Source organism: Frankliniella occidentalis, unplaced genomic scaffold, assembly GCF_000697945.3.
Source record: "Frankliniella occidentalis isolate FOCC.00 unplaced genomic scaffold, Focc_3.1 Scaffold1936, whole genome shotgun sequence".
NCBI lineage: Eukaryota > Metazoa > Arthropoda > Insecta > Thysanoptera > Thripidae > Frankliniella > Frankliniella occidentalis.
This window is the reverse complement of record NW_026269031.1, coordinates 15,719-18,430: the sequence shown is the minus strand read 5'-3', so window position 1 is coordinate 18,430 and position 2,712 is coordinate 15,719. Positions and strand designations below refer to the sequence as shown.

Genomic DNA, 2,712 nt, shown 5'->3' with positions numbered 1-2,712 from the left:
AAATGTACAAACACAATGGAAATAAATTATGGTACAAATAAATTTAATGTTTACTCACCTCATTAATGACTACTATACTGTTAGTAACTCATATGTTAGTGCAGGTCCCCAGTCAATAAAAAAAAGGTAAACAATTAGAGAAAATGAATTGATTGCAGTGAACGAGAGTGGAGTTTTGATGACATCTACTTTAAATGGCCACATTACTAGGAAATGATCATGATCTTAGTCCACGTCAATGGCATGCTAATGTGTCTCATGACTCCATATATGAAATGCTCAGTAGTGAAAGGTGGCAGCATGAAATTTAAAAGATGAATGAACAGTGAAACCATGGAATACATGAATCTATTAAGATAATATGAAAATCCAAAATGAAGATGAATGTTTTTCATTATAAATGCTAAAAAAGGGAGGAAAATGTATTATTTTGGGAATAATTGTGACACAACTCCATGTCGGTTAATTCATGTATAGAGTAGGAAGGACAATTGTAAAGTGTGGCGAGATTTGCCATTGAAGTACAGCATCCCCATTACGCTTCATGAAGTGGTATATAGATTCCTTAGTCTCTAACTCTGTAAGTTAACATGATAACAAATGGAAACCATAGCACTTGAAATTTTTGAATCCAGACTTACCTCCATTTCCATTTAACCTGATATGACTCCAAAGTGCAAGTAGGACACTGCTGACATGGACACATCGACCTAGAGACTGCTGGATGCATTCGCAAGTACATACATGTATACTTCCTGAGCGATGTGACAGAGCAACAGTGACCGTATAGGCTTCTTTTTCCATGGATGCTCTTACAGAAGCTTTGAGAAAGTAACACCTGCCCTGAGAGCAGTCTTGAAGGGCTCTCACATGCTTACTTTTGAAGAACATGAGCCCTTTCCTAAGCATCTTAACTTCATTAATGGTTTTATGCTCATCATCGAAAGGGTCAGGCAATACTTCAGGCTCATCATGGACACAGTCTTCCTCTGAGTCATCTTCATACGGTAAAGTAGGGCAGGTTTCAATAAGATAATAAATAATATGTCCAAAGTTGAATAGTGGGGGGATAGGGAGACTGGGAAATGTGTGCCACTGGTCTGAAGGTGGTTCCAAATCTTCCTGAGTAAACGGCTGACTGCTAACATTATTCTGTAACATGCCCCATTACATATTAATAAATAACCGTACAAAGATACAGTCAATGTTGATGTATACAGTAGAGATGTAACAAAGTATCTATTTACCTTCTGGAGATCAGCAACTTTCTGGTTGTACCAAATACCTTTGTCCACTTTGGGGTCTAGAATGTGGTAGTTTCCTTTGGCCATTACAAGGCCCACCCTACAAAAGGAAAACAGCATATGTACATGGTAACAGGAAAATTATAAATGCAGCATGATAGCAATTCAAATGTGCAATTACCTTTCAACTAATTCATCTTTTTTCCCATAGCAAGGGTATCCACGACACTGTAACCACCTTTTTAGTGATTGTGCATTGTTTTGAGCTACAGTCTTATAGGGTAAAACTCCTCCATTCACTTCTGTATCCAGTAATTGTACAGCCTGAAAACCTTGCATAGTGGGGGATCCTGCTGGATCATCAATTAGATTTTCCTCTAATATCTGCTCCTTCAATAAAAATAGTAAAATAAGAATTAGTGCAATATTAAGTTAATTTCCTGTTGCAGTTATGATCAAACTGGCAGTACACTTACCGTATGCGGCCTTCGGTTCCTGTCTTTTTGTGGACTGGGGCTTGCAAACAAATCATCAATTGATTTGTCATGACAAAATGAGTTTACCTCATTCTGATTGTCTTTGTCAGAGAGGGGACTTACAGTAAAGGCCATTGTTCCCCTTTTTCTTTTGGGACTGGGGCTCCCCCATGAATCAGCCACATTGTCTTGGAGGCCTGCTTCATTCCAAACTTGTTCTGATGTAGTAATCGCCTGATAATTTTAAAATAGTTGCATTACTTTAATTTGTAAAGTTACTTAATTTTTACAACTTCACAAAGTGTTACCGATTCCATTGTGCGTTGGTGCCATTTGATTTTCAGTGGGCTCGCTGTACCCTTACTCAGAGAGCAATCCTGATTTTCTAAACCAACAGTTTCAGATTGGATGAGGTCGTCATCAAAAGACAAACTTGAGAAGGTCTACAAATTAGAAAGGCACATCTTTGGTCAAATGGTCTAATGTAAGGGCTGCATGAAACATTGCAAACTGACAAAACAATTACCTTTGGATTTGTTCTTCTCTCCCAAGTTACTTTTAATGGAGTAAGTATTTTCTTGCTTGGTGAGCCATCCTGTCTATTAACTGCAATAGTTTGAGATTGAATACAATAATCATGTGAAGATTGGCTAGATGAAGTCTGTAAAAATTAAATTAAATACAATTAATTAGATGGATGGATGGATGGATGGATGGGAGTATAATAATTTGCTTTTAGTAAACACATGGAATAACACATTGAAATATTACTAAGATGAGAATTGATACGTACCTTGGGGACTGTTCTCCTGTGCCGTTCAATTTTCAGTGGGCTCACAGTGTTCTTTTTCAGTAAACCACCCTGGCTACAAACTCCAATAGTTTGAGATTGAATGCAGTAATCATGTGAAGACTGGCTAGAGGAAGTCTGCAAAAAAATAAAAAAAAATAAAAATAAATAAAAATAGATAGATGGAAAGAAGTGCAATAAT

The 2,712-nt window shown here is 37.1% G+C and overlaps 1 protein-coding gene across 1 annotated transcript in view; it reads right to left on the bottom strand.

Annotated features, from left to right (window-relative positions):
• Window positions 1-6: 6 nt before the first annotated feature.
• LOC113218108 (uncharacterized) overlaps window positions 7-2,712 on the bottom strand; it is an 18,418-nt gene continuing 15,712 nt past the window's right edge. The window contains exons 12-18 of the mRNA XM_052276155.1: window positions 2,514-2,648; window positions 2,247-2,381; window positions 2,029-2,163; window positions 1,721-1,954; window positions 1,426-1,634; window positions 1,248-1,344; window positions 7-1,152 (exon numbers count right to left, since the gene is read on the bottom strand). Coding sequence (XP_052132115.1) covers window positions 586-1,152; window positions 1,248-1,344; window positions 1,426-1,634; window positions 1,721-1,954; window positions 2,029-2,163; window positions 2,247-2,381; window positions 2,514-2,648 — 1,512 coding nt within the window. The 3' untranslated portion in view covers window positions 7-585. The remainder of the gene's footprint in view (window positions 1,153-1,247; window positions 1,345-1,425; window positions 1,635-1,720; window positions 1,955-2,028; window positions 2,164-2,246; window positions 2,382-2,513; window positions 2,649-2,712) is intronic.